The sequence below is a fragment of the Ahaetulla prasina genome, chromosome 4, assembly GCF_028640845.1.
Source record: "Ahaetulla prasina isolate Xishuangbanna chromosome 4, ASM2864084v1, whole genome shotgun sequence".
NCBI classification, from domain to species: domain Eukaryota; kingdom Metazoa; phylum Chordata; class Lepidosauria; order Squamata; family Colubridae; genus Ahaetulla; species Ahaetulla prasina.
The window spans coordinates 141,714,788-141,737,329 of record NC_080542.1 but is presented as its reverse complement, the minus strand read 5'-3'; the positions used below and the strand labels follow the sequence as shown (position 1 = coordinate 141,737,329).

Below are 22,542 nucleotides of genomic sequence, written 5' to 3'. Positions count from 1 at the left end.
AATCTTTGTTTTGCTTGACAGGAAGAAAGTGAAATCCCAGAGTGATGTGCAAGCAGAAACTTCCCTCTATGATCCTAATAAAGAGTTGAAAAAATACAGTTATACAAATAATAAAACTAACGTATCGCGAGCTGAATAATCAATCTCATTAAAGCAGCTGCATCTTTCCTGAGTGCATATGGATGTCTTCTGCACTGCCGCACAATCTTAGGAAAAGATGCATTTGGTTTAAGACATCCTATTTTTTTGTTGGTTTATCAAACTTGTAAGCCACCCATCTTGACAAAGGCGACTCTTGACTAAAGTTATGCATCCATCAGTCAAGCACTCCTCAAATCGTTTCCTAACATTTTAATCTGAATTGCGGAAGAGCCCTAAATCAGAAGGAGTCTGGAAGCATCATTTATAACTAATAAAAGTTATTAAAAGGCCAGCCAGAACATTCATCCCCACTTTATCTCCCATTAATTGGCCATATCACCACTGATCTTGGTTTTCGAAATTTAGTTGGTACCCAAACCTAACTGACCCATCTCATGAAATCTGCGAAGACGTACAAGCATCCACAGCCCTGTAGGAAGTTAGCACCTATCCTTCTCTAGGAAAATGAGATATTTTAGGAAATGTTAAAAAAGGGCAGAATATTTCCCCTAAAAGGGGAGGCAGAAACTCAGTCCCCCGCCCCCACCTCCCTTGGGCCATTAAGGTCTGGGCCAGCCTATTCAATATAACAAAGATCTACCTCCTTCAGGCAGAGCCCTAGTAGGAAATGCTCAAAGCCCTTTCATTACATAATCACCCAGCAAGGCTCAACCAAGCCTGGGACATAGATAACCTACAAAGTTACCCCTGCAGGGCCCATGGGAGTCTGACAACTAATCAGAATACAAGCTCAAATTCAAAGCCCAACAGAGAGTATAAATCTCTCTCACACACACCCATGTCTTTTTGCCCAGGACCTCAAACCACGTGGTCCTGTCCACCATTAAAAAAAAACATCTTTCCAATCAGCCACCATGTTCCCAGTGTCTTTCTCCCCACTTGGAACTGAATCCAGAAGGATATTTCTTCCAACAGCCCTTAGAAGGAAATGATCTCCCAGGAAAAATTTAGGAACAGAGATAAATTAATTTCTAGTCTAACCAAGCTTTTATTTTTTTATTAGGGACGTAGCGGCTCAGGGGCTACGGCGTTGAGCTTGTCGATCAAAAGGTCGGCAGCTTGGCGGTTCGAATCCCTAGTGCTGCCGTGTAACGGGGTGAGCTCCCGTTACTTGTCCCAGCTTCTGCCAACCTAGCAGTTTCAAAAGCACGTAAAAATGCAAGTAGAAAAAATAGGGACCACCTTTGGTGTGAAGGTGAACAGTGTTCCGTGCGCCTTTGGCATTGAGTCATGCCGGCCACATGACCACGGAGACGTCTTCGGACAGCGCTGGCTCTTCGGCTTTGAAACGGAGATGAGCACCATCCCCTAGAGTCGGGAACAACTAGCACATATGTGCGAGGGGAACCTTTACCTTTACCTTAACCAAGCTTTTAGTCAACTTCAAATGATTTGCTGCCGAATCCTTGCATCAATACCTCCTTTGAAGGACAATTATTTCTCAAACGGCCTTTGACAGCATAAATACCCGAACTTTATAGGGAGCTACTGAAAGGATTCTTGATTGCAAGTCAAGTTGGGCTTGCAAATAGAATTGTGGTGGGATTCCCAGGAGGGAGGGGCTGCATTCCAGAAGGACAAGAGACAGGAAAGTTCAGATAATCTGGCTGGGGAAAAGAGAGTTAAGGAGGCTCTTCCCTAGCAATACCGGTAGTCCTCGACTTACAGCAGTTCATTTAGCGACTGTTCAAATTTACAATGGCACTAAAAAGAAGTGACTTATGACCATTTTTCACTGCTGCAACCTATGTATCATCATCATGCTGAGGGGATCAAAAGTGAGATGCTGGGCAACTAGTTCATACTTATGACCGTTCTAGTGCCCTATGGTCACATGATTCCCCTTTGCGACCTCCTGACAAGCAAAGTCAGTGGGGAAGCTATAGGCGAGAATGAATCAGAATGTGCAGGTAGTCCCTGACTTACAACCATTGTTTAGTGACCGTTCAAAGTTACAATGGCATTGAAAAAAGTGACGACCAATTTTCACCTTTGCAAACACTGCACTATTCTCACAGTCACATGATCAAAATTTGGAGGCCTGGCAACTGCTTCTTATTTATGATGGTTCCAGTATCCTGGGATCATGTGTTGATCACCTTCTGCCATCTTCTCAACAAGTCTCGCAAAGTCAACAGGGGAGCCTCGTTCATTGAGCAACCGTATGGCTAACTTTTTAACACCTGCAATGATTCACTTAACAACTGTGGCAAGAAAGGTCATAAGAATGGGCCACTTAGAAACCATTTCGCTTAGCAACAGAAATTTTGGGCTCAACTGTGGTCGTAAATTGAGGATTACCTGTGTTTCTTTGTTCTGGAGGCCTGACAAGAATAATTAAATTAATTGATTAGGGGACTGGAGACTAAAACATATGAAGAACGGTTGCAGGAACACGGTATGTCTAGTTTAATGAAAAGGAGGACTAGGGGAGACATGATAGCAGCCTTCCAATATCTCAGGGGTTGCCACAAAGAAGAGGGAGTCAACCTATTCTCCAAAGCACCTGAGGGTAGAACAAGAAGCAATGGGTGGAAACTGATCAAGGAGAGAAGCAACTTGGAACTAAAGAGAAATTTCCTGACAGTTAGAACAATTAATCAGTGGAACAACTTGCCTGCAGAAGCTGTGTATGCTCCAACACTGGGAATTTTAAAGAAAATGTTGGATAGCCATTTGTCTCAAATGGTGTAGGGTTTCCTGCCTGGGCAGGGGTTGGACTAGAAGACCTCCCAGGTCCCTTCCAACTCTGTTGTTGTTGTTGTTGTTGTTGTTGTTGTTATGCTAATGGCAAAGGAAAAGCTTCCTAAGCACATGGTTTGAACCATTCTATAGGGGAATCATCCCATGTTTAATTTTCAGGACACGTCGTCCAACAGTTTAATCAGGGAGAATTGTATTTCCAGTATAAAGCATTTTATTTTAACCTCCTGTGAACTGTGTTCTTTGTAAGCCTGCATGTGTGTGAGAGAGAGAGAGAGACACACACACACAAACACGCACGCACAAGAACAAAAAAGGTGAAAAGATCCATTCCTCTCGGTTAAACATTAATTAACTACCATTCTAATGGAGCAATGCCCCCAAAGTTTCACACTAGAGGTCATCCGTCAGTTCAGTTCTTCCCAGCCACTGTGTGTAACTACAAAATAACAGAAAAGCATGGTTTCCCAGCTCAGGGTTCATCAACAACTACAAATCAGGGTCAGTGACTGGATGAAAAGTAGATTCAATAAGCAGATGAACAAAGAAACTCAATAAATAGATAGAAAGGATACACTATCTCCCAGCAAGCCCTATTGATTTATTGCTGAAGTAGGCCCAGAAACATAGATGGACTTATATGAGTAGGATTACAGCAAACACCAGGTAGGTGCGTTTAATATACCTAGCTACCCCTTAGCTCAGTGATTCTCAACCTTTATAGTGCTGCGACCCCTTTAATTGGATGTGGCAACTTCAACTGTAAAATTATTTTCGCAGTGATCTCAGCGCGCCTCAGCAGCCGCAGAAGGGGGAAAAAAGCGGCAAACTGTTTTTTTGAATTTATCGCGCCTGAAGCCGTATTGGCTAGCGATCTGAACTGCTTGCGATTGCCTTGAGGAAGGAGGCATTAAAGCGGAGACTCCTCCTCTATTAAGTTTATTGCGCCTGAAGCCAGATTAGGCTAGCGATTGGGAGTGATTGCAGCTGGCTTGAGAGGGAGACATCAGAGCAAAGATTTCTCTCTTTTTTAATTCATCGCACCTAAAACCGAATTCAGCTAGCGATTTGAAGAGCCTGCAGCTGGCTTGTGGAGTCAACCACTGGAGCGCGATTCTTCCACTCGCAAGTATACTTCCCATATTTCCGATGGTCTTAGGCGACCCCTGGCAAATCATCATTCGACCCCCAACGGGGTCCCGACCCACAGGTTGAGAACCGCTGCCTTAGCTGATTTTCAAACATTAAGGGGTTCAGTTCTTGTCAGTTCTTGAATGGAATACTAGCATAAAACCCAGAGCATGCTAGTCTAGAAGTTTTCCTCGACTTATGACTATAATGGAGCCTCTTCACTAGTCGTAACTAATAACAGTTGTAAAACTGGTTGGTCATGTGACTGACTCAATTTCACAACTTTTTTTGTAGTCGTTGTTAAGCAAACCCACAGTTGTTAAGCAAATGCCAGGATCATTAAGTGAAACACTAGCTTGCTATGCAGTTTTGCCAAAAAAGCAGTTTATGTCCAAACCATTGCAAAATGCAATCACATGGTCGCAGAATGTTAAAAATGATATCCCAAAGGCTCATTTCCCAAAGGCAACTGGATTTTCTTGGGGGAGCTTTTCCTTGAAAGCGTTTCGATTTTCATCCAAGAACCTTCTTTGGCTCTAACGGAAGATTCTTGGATGAGAAGCAAAATGTTTTCAAGGTGTGGGGGGGGGAATCAAGAAAGTCCATTTGGCTTTTGGAAATGCACCTTTGTCCAGCTCACATGCCTAATGTTCATTAGTAATGTTTTGGATCAGGAATCTCCAGCCTTGGCTGCTTTAAACCTGGCAGACTGCAACTCCCAGAATTCATTGCTAGCTGGGGAATTCTGGGAGTTGAAGTCCACCAGGCTTAAAGTTGATAAGGTTGGAGACCCCTGTTTTGGACGGCTGAGAATCTCCATAGACACTGAAATGGCTGTAAAAGAAGCCATGTTGCCAAACACTCAAAATTCAATTATGTGACCATGGAGAGGGGGGGAAGGGCTTGCCCATTTGAACTTTGAATCTGGGTGCTAAGTAGCCTCAAGGTAGGCTCATCATAACTTCAAACACTCAAAACAGTTACTACGGGACCAGTCTTAACTGAAGAATTACCTGTATTGAGTTGGGGAGGGGGGAGGAAGAATCTCGAAAAAAGCAATAGGAAACCACTTTTGTATTCTTAGCAAGGTAGCCAAAATCAATGCATCAAAATCCCAAAATCCCCAAAGCTTTAACCATAGACTATCTACTATTGACCTCACCCCACTCCTAAGAGGTCTGTAAGGGGCGTGCATAAGAGCACCAGTGTGCCTACCGTTCCTGTCCTAATGTTCCCTTTGATTGTATCCAATTTCATATAGTTATTACATACTTATGGTTATATTTATGCTTATATATCGTAATGTTATTTCATGCTTATGCTTATATATACTGTTGTGACAAATAAATAAATAAATAAATAAATAAATAAATAAATAAATAAATAATCAAAGGGGACTTTACACTGATGGACAAAGAGATATGAAGATGGGAACACTTGCTTTTTCCAGTAGTTGGTGGCAGATCTGGAACTGGCCGGATCATCCCTGACAGATTCCTCAGTCATGTGAATCTTTCAATGTGTGAGAATGAAGGTACCAGATTTTCAAATAATTTGCAAAGTCTGGGAAGGTTTCTCTATTCTTTTCTTGGAAGGCTTTGAATAAAGCCCTTCCTCTTCCAAGATTTCTGTTTATCTACATATAGTATTTTCTCTTCAACCATGTCTGATTCTCAAAAACTGCACGAAGAAATCCTTGGAGTTTTCTTGCAAAAGTTTTTCAGAAGCGGTTTGCCATTGCCTCTTTCCTAGGTTGAGGTAGAAGACCGGCCCCAGATCACCCAGCTGGTTTTATACCTAAAGCAGGACTTGAACTTAGGATCTCCCGAATTCTAGCCTGAGGCCTTCACCCCTACACCAAACTGGCTCTCATCCGTTTTGTTACTTCCATGCAATACTAACTGGTGGATCAGAAAAGTTAATATTCTTTCCAGCAACCTGACCACACAAGTGTCTTTTCTGCTAAAGTAAAGGGTTATTTGCCAGTTCTGTTTTTTTTTTTAACTTTGCCAAAGAACAGAGCAATAAAGAAATAATCAAAGTCAGAGGCAAATTGGATCACTTTAAGGATTCGGTGGACAGTGGATTCGTGAGTAGGAAATTAATACATCTCCAGCCTCGAAGGATGTTACTTGTGGTTGATTCGGAAAGCACAATAAATCAAATGACACATTTAAGTCGATTAGTCTCAAGTTTCTTGCTTTAAAAAAAAACCCACACAGTACAAACAAAAATATGCCAAATGCTTTGGGGCACTTCTTTCCACAAAAATAAATAAAAATCAATCAACAAAAGTACAAAACATTCTATAGGAAGAGATTTGCATCTCCTGGAAATGGATTAAACTTCATTCTAGATTGTTCATTTGTGATGCACATTGTCCACTGGAGTTTACTAGGTTTTTAGAATAGAATAGAATAGAATAGAATAGAATAGAATAGAATAGAATAGAATAGAATAGAATAGAATAGAATAGAATAGAATTTTTTATTGGCCAAGTGTGACTGGGCACACAAGGAATTTGTCTTGGTGCATATGCTCTCCGTGTACATAAAAGAAAAGATACATTAATAGCATTCTCTCCCAGAAGAAATTCCCTCTTATCTTTAATTATGGTTAAATACCACCTGAGTAACCACATTACCAATGCAAATGTTATGTATGATTCCTTCTTTGTCAAGGTTGAAAGGTAATTAGCAAAACAAAATATTAGCAATAGGACTTAGACTTATATTCCACTTCCCAGTGCTTTACAGCCCTCTCTAAGCCAGGGGTCTCCAACCTTGGTCCCTTTAAGACTTGTGGACTTCAACTCTCAGAGTCCCTCAGCCAGCAAAGCTGGCTGAGGGACTCTGGGAGTTGAAGTCCACAAGTCTTAAAGGGACCAAGGTTGGAGACCCCTGCTCTAAGCAGTTTACAGAGTCAGCCTATTACCCCCAACAATCTGGGTCCTCATTTTACCCACCTTGGAAGGATGGAAGGCTGAGTCCAACCTTGAGCCTGGTGAGATTCAAACTACCAAATTGCAGGCAGCCGATGATCAGCAGAAGTAGCCTACAGTACTGCATTCTAACCATCGCACCACCGTAGCTCAGTACAGGTAGTCCTCAATTTACAACCACAATTTATGTTGCTAAGATAGGTGGTTGTTAAATAAAGTGGTCATACTCAATTTTACAATCCTTTTTGTCATAGCTGTTAAGCAAATCATTGCAGTTGTTAAGTGACTCGTGCGGTCATTGAGCGAATCTGGCTTCTTCCATTGACTTTGCTTGTCGGAAGATAGCAAATGGCAATCATAGAGCCTTTGGGACACCTGAACCACTGTAAATACATGTTGCTGCTCAAATTCTGATCATGTGACCGTGGGAATGCTGCAAGGACCAGTGATAAGTTTCTGCTGTTTTAACTTCACTAAACGAATGGTTGTAAGTCGAGGACTATCTAAATTGGTGCCCTCTTTGCCTTCAGAAATGATTACCATAATATTTGTTGATGGGCGCTACCTTGGATGGTTTCAGAAGAGGATTGGAGGAATTTCTGGAGGGATTGAGCTACATGCTAGTCCTCGTCCACAAGAAGCCCCCAAATTTCTTTTGCTAAGCGAGACAGTTGTTAAGTAAAATTTCCTCCATTTTACGACCTTTCTCGCTACAAAAATTGTTAAGAGAATCACTGCAGTTGTTAAGTTAATAATAGGGTTTTGTGAATTTGGCTTCCCCATTGACTTTGCTTGTTAAAAGTTCGCAAAAAGTTATCGCATGACCCCGGGTCACTCCCACTGTCATAAGTATGAGTCAGTTGCCAAGTGTCTGAATTTTGATCACATGACTGTGGGAATGCTGCAACAGTCATAAGTGTGAAAAACGGTCCCAAGTCACTTTTTTCAGCACCATTGTTAACTTCGAACAGTCACTATACGAGCTGTTAAATCAAGGGCTACCTGTACTAGTCTGATTGCTACTTCTGGTTTGAAGGTAGCATGCCTCTAATATTAATTGTAGAGAAAGAGTAGCAAGTGTGTGAAATGCTTCCATTTCCTGGTTGTGAGCAGAGACATCTGCTGGGTACTTTGAAAACAAATGCTGGGCTAGGATGGAGCGATTTAGCCGTTTAAATGTTCTTCTGATCTTACCCAGTAAAAAAGAAACTGAACCTGGGAAAAACTGGACACCATTTAGGGTCCAGCTGTGTTAAGACACGTCCAAGAAAAAATGGGCAACAGCACCAAAAAGAAACAATACAATAAATACATCTTCTTGGACGTTTTTGCAACCTGACACACTTTCTACAAAGCCAGCCATTTGCAGGCAGCCGGTCCAGGCAGCTTCAGTGAAAGAAAGCTTAAGTCAGAAATCTCCAAAGAGACATTTTGGATTCAAAGCCAAGGACTCAAACCACAAAGAAGGAAGTGGATTTAATGGGTGGGAAATTGATTTGATCAACATGTATATTACTTAAAGTTAAATGAGGTTAATATCCATCTATTTAAACACGCTGACCTACTTAACTAAACAGAATACAAGTAGTCTTCTACTTCTAAAAATTAGCTTAGTGACCATTCAAAGTTACAACAGCACCGGAAAAAAGTGACCTCTGATTATTTTTCACACTTATGACCATTGCAGGATGCTTCCAAGGTCATGTGATGCTTGATAACTGTCTCACATTTATAACAGTGGCAGTGTCCCGGGGTCATGTGATCACTTTTTGGGAACCTTCTGAAAAGCAAAGTCAATGGGGAAACCAGAGTCACTTAACAACCATGTTACTAATTTAACAGCTGCAATGATTCACTTAACAAATGTGGCAAGAAAAGCTGTAATATGGGGCAAAACTCACTTAAAAATTTCTCACTTACTTAGCAACATAAATTATGGGCTCAATTGTGGTTGTAAAGTTGAGGACTACCTGTATCAAGAGACCTACTTTATCTTTCAAGGATAAAGACCATTTTTGAGTGGTCTCTGTTCACCAAAAAAGAGGGCATCCCACTATTCTCTCTTACAACTCAGTGTGGGGTTGAGCCCAATAGAAAAAGAGTGCATGTCACTTACCGTCACTATAATCTATGGGAGCATAGGCACCTAGGAAAAGAGAGGCTGCAAAGCTGCTCACCAAGGAAATTTTCTGGAGGCAGAAAAGAAAAAGAAGTAAACGAACAACCCAACAAGGAAATAATCATATGACATGTATTTCTCTTTCACAGACAATTCAAAACAGAGCGCTCTGAAACTCCCATTGAGTTCAGCAAACATTTAAAATATTACGTTTAAAAAGAGGGCTTAATTGTTGCAAGATCTTGCTTTGAATTTTTTTGGGGGGGGAGAGTTGTAAAAGACTAAGCTACCAGAAACCTTTTATTTTTTCTTTCTCTCTCTCTCTCTCTCTCTCTCCCTTACACGCACAAACCCATGGATTAAAAAAAAAAAACCTTGAAAAGAAAATCTTTAAAAGAGGTTGTGGTTATGGGAAAAATAGGAGGAGGAAGAAGTATTACGTGTACTCAACACCTGGAGTTACTTATAAAGTAAATAAAGGCTGGATAAAGATCAAGTAAATAAATAAATAACAATTAGCTTGTCTTCTCTACATTATTTTATACTGGGAGGAAAGAAATTGGAGTCTAGCTATATTCATGGCATCTGTCATTAAAAAAAAATGAAGCAGCAAGAAGTTGAAGTCATGTAAGAACAGATGCAACTAGAGTCTTATGCTACAACTGAGTTTCCAAACTGTGCTAAACCATGCAGTAAACCCTGATTTATTCCCCTACTTATAGACAGCATTCTCAGAATCCAAAAAATGTATTGAAATGTATCATCTCAAGTCGTTTGCTGAGATAGGCAGCCATACTGTGATGGACAATTAATAACCATAGCAATAACTATAACACTTAAAACTTATATACCGCTTCATAATGCTTTACAGCCCTCTCTAAGTGGTTTACAGTCAGCATATTGTGGGGGCCCTTATCCTTCCAAGGTCGGTAAAATAAGGACTCATTTAAACCTTGAGCCCATGAGGATCGAACTCCTGGCAGTGAGCAGAATTAGCCTGCAATACTGCATTCTAACCACTGCGCCACCCCAGCTCATCCTTAATAGAGTATATGGGAGGTACAGAGAGAGTGATTAATCTGGCAAAATCTATCTGTCTGTCTGTCTAACTATATATCACCTATTTATTAAATTTATTGAGTACCCACCTTACCCTAAGATAACTCTGGGTGGTTTACAATATTAAAAAGATAAAGTCTTACAAATACACAATAGGAACTACCCTAACCCTATGTAATAAAAAGATAAATACACAACCCTCATTAAAAGATGAGGAGGGAGGGAATAGGATGAGCAAGTGGGAGAGGGTATCTGTTATTAGTCTGTTAACCATCCTCAATGTGAAGACCCCTCAATGGAGCTCCAAGCCAATTAGTAGAGCCAGTCTTTAAGCTCTTGAGGAAGGTCAGGGGGGTTGGAGATTCTGCCTATAGTTGTGGAAACAATAAAGAACTCAGAAGAATCATCAATCTTGGCTTTTGGGGCTGTCATCCATCTTGTGCTCTACTCTCTGCATCTACCATGTACTCTAAGGCAGAGGTCTCCAACCTTGGCAACTTTTAAGACTTGTGGACTTCAACTCCCAGAGTTCCTCAGCCAGCAAAGCTGGCTGAGGAATTCTGGGAGTTGAAGTCCACAAGTCTTAAAGTTGCCAAAGTTGGAGACCCCTGCTCTAAGGCAACAGTCCCCAAACCTTTTGGCACCAGGGACTAATTTCGTGAAAGGCAATTTTTCCAGACCAGGGAAGGGGGTGGGCAGAATGGGGCAACCTTGATCCCTCACATGGGGAGTTTACAGTAGGGTCCGCACTTCTATGAGAATCTAAAGCCCGATGAAGTGGAGCTGAGGTAGTGATGGGGAATGGCTGAAAATTCATATATAGCTTCACTCGCTCACTCACCCACCCACTGCCCTCCAGCTGTGCAGTGCGGTTTCTAACAAGCCATGAATCGGTACTGGTTGGTGGCTGAGTGTTGGGTACCCCAGCTTTAAAGATTATCAGAGAATGAATCTCTTCACCCTCTTTCTCTAATACGAACTATCTTAATATTCCTCTGGAATGTGTCTTCTTCTTCTTCCTGGAAATCCAGCCTACTACATCCCATCACACATGCATATTTAGTAAAATTAAATAATAAATAAATAAAATAATACAGGCTCAGCTCTTACGGTACCAGCATGCAAAATCGTGGCTCAAGTTATAAAAGGAGCGGCATTTGGATCATTTCTGTCATTTTGCCCCTATTCCCTACTCTCTGTGAACACCATGCACGCCCGTCCTCAGATGCTTTTTAAAAGTCACCCTTGATCAAAAGCCAATGCAGAAAGGAAGGAACTATCTTGTTTGCAATGCCTTTTGGAATTGCATTGCAAGAGACAACTAAATTTAAAAAAAAAAAATAGTGGGGGGGCGGATAAATTCATCAGTTAATAATCCCCATCTCTAATGGCCCACATTTTCTATAGGAGAAGGAATCATATCTAGAATTGCATTTCTAGCCTGAGAGCATGTCCTCCATTAACAAAATAGCTAATATTAAGCATTCAGATGAATGTGATGCTGTATCAGCAGCCACTTTTACTGAACCTTCGTTGATAGATCTCTTTTCTGTTTAATGAGGGGCTTTTTTTGTTACCGTATTTATGCTAATGTAATTTGTACAAGCATTGTGATAAGTTCCCCTCGCAAACCATAATAAAACCTAAATTAGTTATGATTCCCAATAAACGAGCAGAAGATTAGCAAACCTCAGTTTGTGAATAGACTTCAGGATCCCGGCTGTAAATCTTCGCTATCTGGTTTCCTGTAAAACGCTGAGAAAGGACAGGCTACCAATATTTAGGAACACAAATTGTAAATGGAGTCAATAATAATTAACTCAGCATAATGAGTTCAGGGCATTGCACCCTGGATATTTTAATTTATTAAAGGTATAACAGCAGTTGCTATTCAGATGCAACAGGCATAAAACAGATGATAATGCATTGACAGGTGAATGTTTAACTCACGTGGACTTTAAAAAGATAACTGAAAAATAGATTTCCCCATAATATGTATTTCAGAAACAATAAATCATGCTAAGTAATCTTTCTAGACATTTAGGCAAGATTTCAAAAATTTTCAGGAATAATTCGTTCATATCAGAGGTGGAATGTGCAACAAGAATGTGTTCATACCTGGAATACTATGTGCAAATAATTTTGGGAGACGGGAGAAAGAGTTGCTGCCTAGACCACGGGTCTCCAACCTTGGCAACTTTAAGACTTGTGGACTTCAATTCCCAGAGTTCCTCAGCCAGCAAAGCTCTGGGAGCTGAAGTCCACAAGTCTTAAAGTTGTCAAGGTTGCTGGCTGAGGAACTCTGGGAGTTGAAGTCCATAAGTCTTAAAGTTGCCAAGGTTGGAGACCCCTGGCCTAGACAATGTCTATTAAAATTAAATTAAATCCCCAGGGGGTGGGGTGGGGTGGGGTGGGGTGGAGATGGGATCTCTGAAGGGATCCTCCATAGTTTTCAGGAGCATAAAAGTAGGGGTGGGAGAGATACTTTCAGACTTGCAAGATTCTGTTATTCTAATCTTATTATAAAAATAAAGTTAGTACTAGGGTTACTGCTTCTTATCTGGACTACCTCAAAAGGCTGATGTCAAAACTTGCAGGCCTCCTTTGGGGATGTTTTCTCCACCACCACCCAGATTAAAACTTAGATTTTAATTATCAGACTGTTTTCTAGGCTAAGGCTGTGTCTTCTCCTCCTGCTCTCTCACTCAAGGTCAGGAGTCTCCAAACTTGGCCACTTAAAAAACTGGTGGGCTTCATGCTGGTTGAGGATCTCTGGGAGTTGAAGTTCACAAGTCTTGAAGTGGCCATGTTTGGAGACCCTTGCTCAAGGTCATTCACATATACCACTACAAGATGAGACCTCTCAGGCCATACAACACCTTCCATCGGTTGAACTTCAGCAGGACGCTTTGAAAGCCTCGGATGGAATCTGTGGGAAGTAGAAATGGTTTGTCTCCCAGATTCCTCCCATTCTCACCCCCACCCTAACAGTGAACAATTCGATCCTGCCCTCTTTCAGCTTCCTTATCCATCCGTTTGTTTCATATGAACTTCTAGAAGTTTTAAAGGTCAGGATGAAGATCCTGATCCCATAGAAATCACCTCTTCCCTACTCTAGTGAGTTGAGCACTGTTGTTCAACCTTGAGGACTTTAAGACAAATGGACTTCAACTTCCAGAACTGCTGGGAACTTCCATGCGGACTGCAGAATTCTGGTAGTTGATGTCCAAAGACTCCATGCATCTTAAAGTCCCCAAGGTTGAGAAAAAATATATTAGTGTTGGACCAGAACTACCGTAGGTTCAAGGACTCACTGGATGGGTTTAATCAGTTTCTATCTCTGAGCCTGAGCCAACTCAACAAAAGTTGAAAATGAGGACAAAGCCAAATCAAACCACAATAGCTATAAAATCCCCCAAGGAGATTGATTACTTCCATAACTAAAATTTTAAGTCTGAAATTTCTACTCTGCTTCCTTTCTAAGATATCTCAAAATAATCTTGTTGTGTATGGAGTTTCAATGAGGAATGGAAGGGTCCACTTAAAATCCAGATACAGTATTACAATACTCAGATTTGGAAGGTATTATATTATTATTATTATTATTATTATTATTATTATTATTATTATTATTATTATTATTATTATTTATTCGATTTTTATACCGCCCTTCTCCCGGAGGACTCAGGGCGGTGTACAGCCAAAAGTAAAAAACAGACAATACAATATACAATTTAAAATACAAATTAAAAAACTTATTTTATAATTGGCCTAAAAAACTTTTAAAAATATAAAACTAAAACCCCATTAAAATTAATAATAGAAAATTTAAAATCGATAAAATTTAAGCCAGCCCCGCGCGAATGAAAAGATGTGTCTTCAGTTCGCGGCGGAAGGTCCGAAGGTCAGGTAATTGGCGTAAACCCGGGGGAAGCTCGTTCCAGAGTGTGGGAGCCCCCACAGAGAAGGACCTTCCCCTGGGGGCCGCCAGCCGACATTGCTTGGCGGACGGCACCCTGAAAAGTCCCTCTCTGTGAGAGCGTACGGGTCGGTGGGAGGCATGCGGTAACAGCAGGCGGTCCCGTAAGTACCCAGGTCCTAAGCCATGGAGCGCTTTAAAGGTAGTGACCAAAACCTTAAAGTGCACTCGAGAGGCCACAGGTAGCCAGTGCAGTCTGTGCAGGAGCGGTGTTACATGGGAGCTACACGTAGCTCCCTCTATCACCCGCGTAGCTGCATTCTGGACTAACTGAAGCCTCCGAGTGCACCTCAAGGGGAGCCCCATGTAGAGAGCATTACAATAATCCAAGCGAGAGGTAACGAGCGCATGAGTGACTGTGCACAAGGCATCCCAATCAAGGAAGGTAGTCCTTAACTTAAAACCATAATAAGGTAAAGGTAAAGGTTCCCTCTCACATACATGCTAGTCATTGCCGACTCTAGGGGCTCATCTCCATTTCAAAGCCAAAGAGCCAGCGCCGTCCGAAGACGTCTCCGTGGTCATGTGGCCGGCATGACTCAACGCCAAAGGCGCACGGAACGCTGTTACCTTCCCACCAAAGGTGGTCCCTATTTTTTCCACTTGCATTTTTACGTGCTTTCTAAACTGCTAGGTTGGCAGAAGCTGGGACAAGTAACGGGAGCTCACCCCGTTACACGGCAGCACTAGGGATTCGAACCGCTGAGCTGCCGACCTTTCGATCGACAAGCTCAACGTCCTAGCCCCTCAGCCACCGCATCCCTTACAACCATAATAGAGCCTGGCAATTATAGTCATAAGTCATGAGGCTGGTAAAGTGGGACTGACCCAATTTTATGACATTTACAGCAGTCATTAAGTGAACATGGCAGTTGTAAAGTAAACGTGGTGATCATACAGTGAATGCCATTAAACAAACCCATTGTTCTCTATAGGCATTTTCTGACAAAAACCAGAAGTAAATGCCGGTTTTCCAAAAAACTTCATATATCACTGTCATGTTACTTTCGGCCCCTGCAAAAAGGCTGTAAATGCAGGCGGATTGCTAAGTGCCCAGAATGTGGTCACATGACTGGGGGACGGAGGAATGAGGCAGCCGTCCAAACTTTGGAACTTGCTCATAAGCACTTTTTGGAGACTCTGTCATAACTCTGAATGGTCCTTAAGTGACTGGTCCTAAGTCAAGGACTACCTGCCAACAAACAATTTTTTTCCTACGAACTTGCCAGCCTAATTGCTTTCTTAAAGAAACCCATATATTTTATTCTCACATTTTCTCCACCATTAGTGACAACATGTTGTGTCTCGTCCGCTTTCACCGCAGCTGGGGCCTTCTTATCTGCTTCCGAACGCTGAGGAATGTCCTAGTATGCCTCCCGGCCCCAGCCCTGGCTCCATGCCCAGACAGGCTGAGGAGGAAGAAGTACCTCCAGCCCCCAGCTCTGGCTCCATGCCTAGGCAAACGGAGCAACTAGACCCCTCCCCCTCCCCCACAGCATGTGAGCCTGAGGGAGGTCAATTGCCAACAGCTACAGACTGGAGTGATCCTCGCTTCAGAAGAATTGATAGGCGGCGGCAACAGAAGGAAGGGAGGGGCAGGCCTGGATAAGTGCTGAGTCATGGAGCCACACCCCATGGCCTATATAAAGGATCTGCTTTCTGGCATTCTCTGAGTCAGGCAAAGTCGAACATATCTTGCTGAAGTCACTTTCTGGTCTCTTGCCTGCCTTGAGAACTTTGCTAGGACTTTGGCAGAGCTGCAGAGGCACGCCTGATTCGGATTTCCCTGACCCGGCCGTCAGCGGAGGAGTGGGACATGACACAACATCAGCTACTATCTAAATCAAAGTTATATAACCTGAAGCTACAAAGGATACGTGCAAGCTTCTAACTATTTTTTTTTTATTGTAAGAGAAAAGGGAAATCACTAAATAGAATGGGTACTGTTCAGTGGTGAAATCTGAACCGGTTTACTTCCGGTTCGCTGGCTGCGCACGCGCATTGTGTGTGTGCATGTGCACCACGCACCAAATGTGAGGTACGCACACACAATGCACGCCAAAAGGAGGCATGGGGTAAGTAGAACAGCGCGCAGGGGAGATGATCAGCTATGGCACACAATCTTTTTTTTTTTACTTTTAAAAGCATTTTTTTACAACCTATTCGGCCGAATGCTTTTAAAAGTAAAAAGGCTCCGATAATCGCACAACTCAGCTGTGATCGTCAGAGCCTTTTTTTAACCTTTTAAAAACATTTTAAAAAAAATGGCAAGCAGGCAGATGAGTGGATGGGCATGGGCAGGAGGGCAGGGATTTTTGCTACCGGTTCTCTGAACGACCCGCCATTGCTACCTGATCAGCCGATCCGGTCCAAAGCAGGAGCATTTCACCCCTGGGACTGTTGTATTTAAAAGATCTGTTTTTTGTTTTAATTGCATTTTAATGCAACTAAAGAAGGACTAGGGGAGACATGATAGCAGTGTTCTGATATCTCAGGGGTTGCCAAAAAGAAGAGGGAGTCACACTATTCTCCAAAGCACCTGAGGGTAGAACAAGAAGCAATGGGTGGAAACTAATCAAGGAGAGAAGCAACTTAGAACTAAGGAGAAATTTCCTGACAGTTAAAACAATCAATAAGTGGAACAACTTGCCTGCAGAAGTTGTGAATGCTCCAACACTGGAAAATTTTAAGAAAATGTTGGATAACCATCTGTCTGAGATGGTGCAGGGTTTCCTGCCAGGACAGGGGGTTGGACTAAAAGACCTCCAAGGCCCCTTCCAACTCTGATATTATTATTATTATTATTATTATTATTATTATTATTATTATTATTATTATTATTATTATTATTATTATTATTATTATTGTAAAGCAGAGGAAGTTTGGCTTCTAACCTGCTACTTCTAAATTTGAGGGAGTAACACGCCATGGATGAAGGCCCCCTTTCACAAGGCACACCTGGGGACTGAGATGTAAGGAGGTGCCGGTGGGAGGGACATTTGTCGGGAACAAGCATTGAATCCTTCGCCTGGACTTTCTGACCACCACTCAACCCCGCAGGGAGACGCTGGTTCCGTCCCAGGCGCCTGATGGACCCGGAGAGGTTCCGGACGGAGCTTGGGCCACTTCTTGAGGGTCTGGCTCACGGTACGGCAGAGGAACTAGCCGCAGCCTGGCAACGGGCTGCGGCTGGGGCTTTAGACCGTGTCGTGCCTCTGCGGCCTCTGACCCGGCGCAGATCCCAACCGGCTCCTTGGTTCTCCGAGGAGCTGAGAGGGATGAAACGCCGGAGAAGTCGCCTAGAGAGCTCCTGGAGGTCTAGCCGTTTAGAGGCTGATCGGACACTAGTTAGGTCCTATACTAGGACCTACCTAGTGGCACTGAGGGAAGCGAGGCGTTGCTACGCCTCCTCCCTCATTGCGTCGGCAGATAACCGCCCAGCCGCCCTGTTTCGGGTGACCCATTCCCTCCTTCACCAGGGGGAGCGGGATGACCCGTTGCAGGGACGTGCTGAGGAGTTTAACGGTTATCTATACGATAAAATCGTTCAGCTTCGAGACGGTTTAGACCAAACTTGCGGCGATTCAGATGAGGCGTCTGAGGGTGGTCTTGGTGATATTTTCTGGGATGAGTTTGACCCTGTCGCTCCCAAGACATGGACAGGTTGTTGGGTAGGCTGAATGCCACCACGTGTTTACTGGACCCGTGCCCCTCCTGGCTGGTGCTGGCCACTCAGGAGGTGACACGAGGCTGGCTCCAGGCGATTACGAGTGCCTCCTTGTTGGAGGGAGTCTTTCCGGCCGCCTTGAAAGAGGCGGTGGTGAGGCCCCTCCTCAAGAAGCCCTCCCTGGACCCGGCTGTTTTAGGTAATTATCGTCCGGTCTCCAACCTTCGCTTCGTGGCGAAGGTTGTTGAGAGTATGGTGGCATATCAGTTTCCCCTACACCTGGATGAAACTGTCTATCTAGACCCGTTCCAGTCCGGTTTCCGGCCCGGTTACAGCACGGAGACGGCTTTGGTCGCGTTGGTGGATGATCTCTGGAGGGCCAGGGATAGGGGTTGTTCCTCTGTCCTGGTCCTATTAGACCTCTCAGCGGCTTTCGATACCATCGACCATGGTATCCTGCTGCGCCGGTTGGAGGGATTGGGAGTGGGAGGCACCGTTTATCGGTGGTTCTCCTCCTATCTCTCCAACCGGTCGCAGACGGTGTTGACAGGGGGGCAGAGGTCGGCCCCGAGGCGCCTCACTTGTGGGGTGCCGCAGGGGTCGGTTCTCTCGCCCCTTCTGTTCAACATCTATATGAAGCCGCTGGGTGAGATCATCAGTGGCTTCGGTGTGAGATACCAGCTGTACGCTGATGACACCCAGCTGTACTTTTCCACACCGGGCCACCCCAATGAAGCTATCGAAGTGCTGTCCCGGTGTTTGGAAGCCGTACGGGTCTGGATGGGGAGAAACAGGCTCAAGCTCAATCCCTCCAAGACAGAGTGGCTGTGGATGCCGGCATCCCGGTACAGTCAGCTGAGTCCTCGGCTGACTGTTGGGGGCGAGTCACTGGCCCCGATGGAGAGGGTGCGCAACTTGGGCGTTTTCCTGGATGAACGGCTGTCTTTTGAAGACCATTTGACGGCCGTCTCCAGGAGAGCTTTCCACCAGGTTCGCCTGGTGCGCCAGTTGCGCCCCTTTCTAGACCGGGATGCCTTATGCACGGTCACTCACGCCCTCGTGACGTCTCGCCTGGATTACTGCAATGCTCTCTACATGGGGCTCCCCCTGAGGGGCATCCGGAGGCTTCAGTTAGTCCAGAATGCGGCTGCGCGGGTGATAGAGGGAGCCCCTCGTGGCTCCCGTGTGACACCTATCCTGCGCAGACTGCACTGGCTACCTGTGGCCTTCCGGGTGCGCTTCAAGGTGCTGGTGACAATCTTTAAAGCGCTCCATGGCATAGGGCCGGGCTATTTACGGGACCGCCTACTGCTACCAAATACCTCTCACCGACCCGTGCGCTCTCACAGGGAGGGACTCCTCAGGGTGCCGTCAGCTAGGCAGTGCCGTCTGGCGACACCCAGGGGAAGGGCCTTCTCTGTGGGGGCTCCCACCCTCTGGAACGAACTCCCTCCAGGACTTCGTCAACTTCCGGACCTCCGAACCTTTCGTCGCGAGCTCAAAACACACCTATTCATCTGCGCGGGACTGGATTAGATTTTAAAGAAATTGATTTTAAGGGGTTTTTATTATTTATATTGTTTTAAAAATTTGGCTATAGAATAAGTTTTTTAATTGTTGTTTTTAATCTTTTGTTGTTTTAACTGCCTGTGAACCGCCCTGAGTCCTTAGGGAGATAGGGCTGTATATAAATATAAATAAATAAATAAATAAATAAATAAATAAATAATCTGTGGTGCCTTGTGTGTCCTTGCTCAAATTGCTGTACTCTGTCTTGTGGGGCTTGCCAGTTTGCCTGCTTCGCTGAACTTCTTGCTCTGGTTACTGTTCGGCTAACCTGGCTTATTGGACTGCTGGCCCTGGTTAATGTTTGGGCTAACCTGGCTTACTGGACTACTCGCAGCCAGAGGCTTCTGAAGGTACATGTGAGAGCTTTGCTCCAGGACTTGTAGTGAATGTGGGAATGTTTGCAGGCACAGTTGGAGCAATAACGGGGAGTTAGACCTATTCTCTGGTTGTGTTGCTTTCGTGCCATGCCCCAGGTCATCACATGGTGTCTGCACCGGCCCACTAATTGCAAATGGCCTGGTATTGGGCCACGGCCCACAGGTTGGAGATTCCTGCTTTGTGGGAACAACATGGAAAGGAAGTCTTAGACAGTGTTCACATTAGATCTTCTTGGTTATCTTCTCCAACAGCTCTCACCTCATAAGCTCGGGAGCCAGTGATGTTGGCTAATTTCTGAGCCCCTCCAACCTTTTCTTCCAGAGAATTACACTGGGCACTTGTGCTGGAATCCATCCAAACTGGACTGTTGCTGACAGAAAAGCAATTCTGTTGGAAACAAGGGAGAGACAGAAGAACAGCCAATAAAGTCAGAGTTGCAAGTTGGTTTAAGACAGTGGTAGTCAACCTGGTCCCTACCGCCCACTAATGGGCATTCCAGCTTTCATGGTGGGCGGTAGGGGTTTTTGTCCAATACTGAAGCACTTTCCTTTTTTTTAATTTAATTGACTTTTTTAAAAAAAATTCATAGCATTATTTAAAAACATTTTCATTAGGTTTTCATAAAATTCCCCGTGACAATTTAAATTTCTGAAAATATACTATTTCCATCGCCCGTGCATAAGTTTAGTTCACGTTACATAAGTGAAACTAAATGGCGCTATAGTGCGGCCGCAAACAAAAGAGCCTCGTCCCAGAATAACTCGCGCATCTCCCCCCACACCACCCAGCTGTAACAGACAAGCAGAGCTGGTAGCCGGTGGGCCCCCCACAAACCCAATCCACGATGCGCGAGAGGCATGCGCAGATGATGATACATGGCGCATTACTGTGGAACCAGTGGGCGGTTAGAAAATTTTACTACTAACAGAGATACAAAAGTGAGCGGTAGGTATAAAAAGGTTGACTACCCCTGGTTTAAGACAATACAGGTAGTAATCAACTCACCGTCCTATTTGAGCCCAAAATTTCTGTCGCTAAGCAAGACAGTTAAGTGAGTTGTACCCTGGTTTACGACCTTCTTTTTAACCACACTTGTTAAGCAAATCCCTGCTGTGAAGTGAATCATACAGTTGTTAGTCGAATCTGGATTTCCCCCATTATCTTTGCTTGTCGGAAGCTGACGAGGAATCATATAAATGGTGATTTCATAACCCAGTTGCCAAGCCCCAAATTTTTATCATGTGACCATGGGGATGCTGCAATGGTCATAAGTGTGAAAACCACACATAATTCACTTTTATCAATGCCAGTGAAACAGTCGGAGTGGCAGAGATAGAAGACCTGGCTCACATCCTCTTTGATTGTTGCCTGTACAAGAGGGTGAGAGACAGGCACCTTCGTCTATATATCGAACGAATGATCCATTGGGATCCCCATATCAAAACAACTTACCTTACGTGTGGTCAGAATCTGAAAATAGCATTTAACGCAGCACAGTCCTTAAGCAAAATGGTTCGGTTGAGATCGGCATATGTGGAACTGATTGGGGTAGATTGTAGGGGTGATTGTTGCTGTTGTTAGTTGCAAAGTCGCATCCGACCCATTGCGACCCCATGGACAACGTTCCTCTAGGCCTTCCTATCCTCTACCATCCTCTGGAGTCCATTTAAGCTCACGTGATACCGAAATACAATTTTATCATATTTTCTTTATCTATATATTACATGACTGTGTTTTATTCCAATTTCTTTTTAAACTGTATTTTGTTCCAATTTCATTTTAAATCGTATTTTATTCCAATTTCACTTCAAATTGTATTTTATCCAATTCCATTTTAAATTGTTTTTATCAGACTTTAGTAATAATTTGTGTCTGGAACTCTGCACTTTGAAATGGCCCAAGGGCTAATCAATAAAGTAAACTAAACTAAACACTAAAAAAAAAAAGGTTGTTATGTCAAGGACTACATGTAAAGTCAGGGTCAAAAATTGGTTTAGGACAATAGCACATCTAACTTCCACAACGGAAAGTGTTACAATGGTGCAGAGGAAATATTTTAGCAAGGAAAAAGAGTCGTTATTTTACACATTAGACATTATCCTCTACTTTGGGACATTCAAGTCACAGCAAAACTTACTAGACGCTACACCTAAGCTGTGTAAGAAGCTATGTTCTTGATGGTGTTTTTAATTGTATTAAGCGACCCAGCTAGGGTGCATTTTCTATACAGGTAGTCCTCGATTTACTAACACAATTGGGATCTATCTTGTTTTTTAAGCAAAATGAAATATTTTTCTTTAAAAAAATCAAAGAAATTCCAATTTAAAAGCATGCTCCAAAAGGTGTTTAAAAAAAAAAAAGCCAATGAAATCATAAACTCAGCAGGAAGAACATTTTAAAGAAATGCAGTGATTAGGGGACAGTTTGACTCTAAATCATTGCAAGCAAAATCAGTATCTGTCAACAATCTTTCTCAAATATTCCTTGAAAATATTCCGAATATGAGAATCATTTCATTTTGAACATTCTGTGATAATTTTGACCTTTTATTTTTATTTATTTTTTGGTTGGACCATATTATTTTAAATTTTTTATTTGTTAAATTTAATTTTAATGTTTTTAATGCTTCTTACATTATTATAAGCTGCCCAGTTATTCAAAACAGTTATGACAAGCGGCATATGAAATAAATAAATAAATAATAAAATTTGCTGAGTACATTCGACTCAGAGTCTCTTAATCTCAGCATTAAACTCATTTTTTTAAAATGTATGTATCTGAAATATAAGTCTGCAAAAACCTATTAATCACATTAAGAGGACAAGTTGGATCCA

General features: G+C 43.2%; 1 protein-coding gene across 15 annotated transcripts in view; it reads right to left on the bottom strand.

Moving 5' to 3' along the window:
* XYLB (xylulokinase) overlaps positions 1 to 22,542 on the bottom strand; it is a 201,322-nt gene that overhangs the window by 157,796 nt on the left and 20,984 nt on the right. For 14 of the 15 annotated variants that reach the window (XM_058184406.1, XM_058184398.1, XM_058184402.1 and 11 more), the window contains 3 exons: positions 19,967 to 20,095; positions 11,805 to 11,870; positions 9,054 to 9,126 (listed from right to left, as the gene is read on the bottom strand). In XM_058184406.1, coding sequence (XP_058040389.1) covers positions 9,054 to 9,126; positions 11,805 to 11,870; positions 19,967 to 20,095 — 268 coding nt within the window. The remainder of the gene's footprint in view (positions 1 to 9,053; positions 9,127 to 11,804; positions 11,871 to 19,966; positions 20,096 to 22,542) is intronic. The other variant, XM_058184403.1, reaches the window with a different exon arrangement.